Source organism: Cyprinodon variegatus, unplaced genomic scaffold (assembly GCF_000732505.1).
Source record: "Cyprinodon variegatus isolate N-32 unplaced genomic scaffold, C_variegatus-1.0 Scaffold587, whole genome shotgun sequence".
Taxonomy (NCBI): domain Eukaryota; kingdom Metazoa; phylum Chordata; class Actinopteri; order Cyprinodontiformes; family Cyprinodontidae; genus Cyprinodon; species Cyprinodon variegatus.
In genome coordinates this window covers 426,432-428,271 of record NW_015151040.1, presented here as the reverse complement: position 1 = coordinate 428,271, position 1,840 = coordinate 426,432, and the positions used below count along the sequence as shown (strand labels likewise).

Here is a 1,840-nt window from a genome sequence, read left to right as displayed (position 1 = left end):
TTAGCTGTCAGAATTCAGTCAGAATTCTGAGAAAATAGTCTAGATTCTGAGATTAAAGTCAGAATTCTGAGAAAAAAAAGTCTGGATTCTGAGATTAAAGTCATAATTCTGACTTTGTTCCCATATTAAACTGAATAATATTTGAAATCAGTTAACTTTTTTCATTTTTTCAGTGGTCCTAATCCTCCTCTGTAGTTTTCTATAAATTTAATTGCAAGTTTGCTTAATCTTGACACCATTCGTCCGTTTTCTGTGTATAATTTTGTAGCTGAATCCCAGATCCGTCTGTTCTCCTCCACCCTGCAGCTTTCCTGTCATCCTTTTAACCGGCTCAGCCTCTTTAATCCCGGCGGGCTGACCAACCCCCCCTCCCGCACATGGCTGCACCTTTCTTTCTGCAACTCTCACCGTTATGTTTTAGTGTCTACAAAAACATTTTTTTTTTCTATTACGCAACAGGTCGCCAGTCATAAAGTGGATTTAGTTTAATTGAATTTTTTTGCGGGACGGGAAGCAGGAGCGTCGCAGGACGGATGGTTTTCAGCTCAATGCGCGCATTTAAAATGAGCGACTGCTAATTTATTTATTTATTTTTAACCTTTCTAGTTTTTTTTTTTTCTTAACGACTAACATAAAAACCCTTGTTGGGTTCAGGATTTATATCTGTGATCCTTCACGCATCACAGATATCCTAAAGGGTTGATGGTGCGTCATTTTAGGTGACTGTTTGCTGCAAAGCTGCGGAAATGGATGGAGCAAAGAAAGGTAATGTTTGCACAGTTTCATTTCCTTTTCTTTTTTAGCATGCACAGGCAATTAGTAAATGCTTGACCTACAATAGTGTCACATGATCCTTTTAGTGTCATGCTTTGGGCTAAAATCACATTTCATTTTAGTACAGGTTGTTCCTTTTATCCTCCAAACTTTTCCTGGGGCACATCTGTGCTGTCTGAGAATTTAAAGGTGTCCTTAGATGAAGCTATCTCATTGCAAGGCCTTTCCTAACAGGTGTTCATGGGCCTATTTGGGGATATTGCTGCGCTAAGTGCCATACTGTGCCTGTAAAGAAGTAGGTCACATCTGGTCTTATGATATGAGATCTACAGGACATAATATCTATTTCTTGCAAGCAAATCCATTCTTAATGGTGTTAGATAACGAATACAATATACGGCTCCCAGGACAGTATCTGACATCAAATGGCCGCAGATACTGTTAAAGTTTTAGACGTAAGGATGGATGCTCTTTATACTCTCCCCTTAGAATAGATATAGCAATATTTTCTGTGATATATAGTGATTGTGAAAAGGCTATACATTAGTGGCTCTTTTAATGGTAAAAACAGAGGCCATTATCCAACTTTGTTGCCTTTAATTTGAGGGATATGGTATAAAAGTTAAGTAAAAGAAAAAAATCTTTTACAGGAAGAAATATAACAAATCAACAACAAAGTTGCATAAATATACAACCCTAAATGCATAATGCTTTGTTAAACTGCCTTTGGTTTCAATTTCAACAAGCAGTCTCCTGTAGTTGAAGTCTTTTCAGCATCGCATCTTGACATGGTGATTTTTTCCCCAATCTGTTATATAAATGACTTGAGATGTTCTTCTGCAAAATGTACCTTTTTGGAATTGTGGTTTGAAGTTAAATTTGAGTTTAATTTAGCGTCACAACACCTTCTACAGGAGTGCCTACCATTGATTTCTGCAGCTTTCTCAGTGCTGAATGCTTTCCAGCTTGGTTTCCATCCCTTTCATCAATTATGGACAAATTAAATTACATTTTATTCATATATGCTGTTGCAAATGTTCTGCATTTTTTGGCAATCATTTTGAAA

General features: G+C 37.0%; 1 protein-coding gene across 1 annotated transcript in view; it reads left to right on the top strand.

Annotated features, from left to right (window-relative positions):
- The first annotated feature begins 746 nt into the window (after positions 1 to 746).
- The window catches only part of cacna1f (calcium channel, voltage-dependent, L type, alpha 1F subunit), a 54,065-nt gene continuing 52,971 nt past the window's right edge, over positions 747 to 1,840 (top strand). Inside the window, exon 1 of the mRNA XM_015392342.1 lies at positions 747 to 765. Within this exon, the coding sequence (XP_015247828.1) occupies positions 747 to 765 (19 nt within the window). The remainder of the gene's footprint in view (positions 766 to 1,840) is intronic.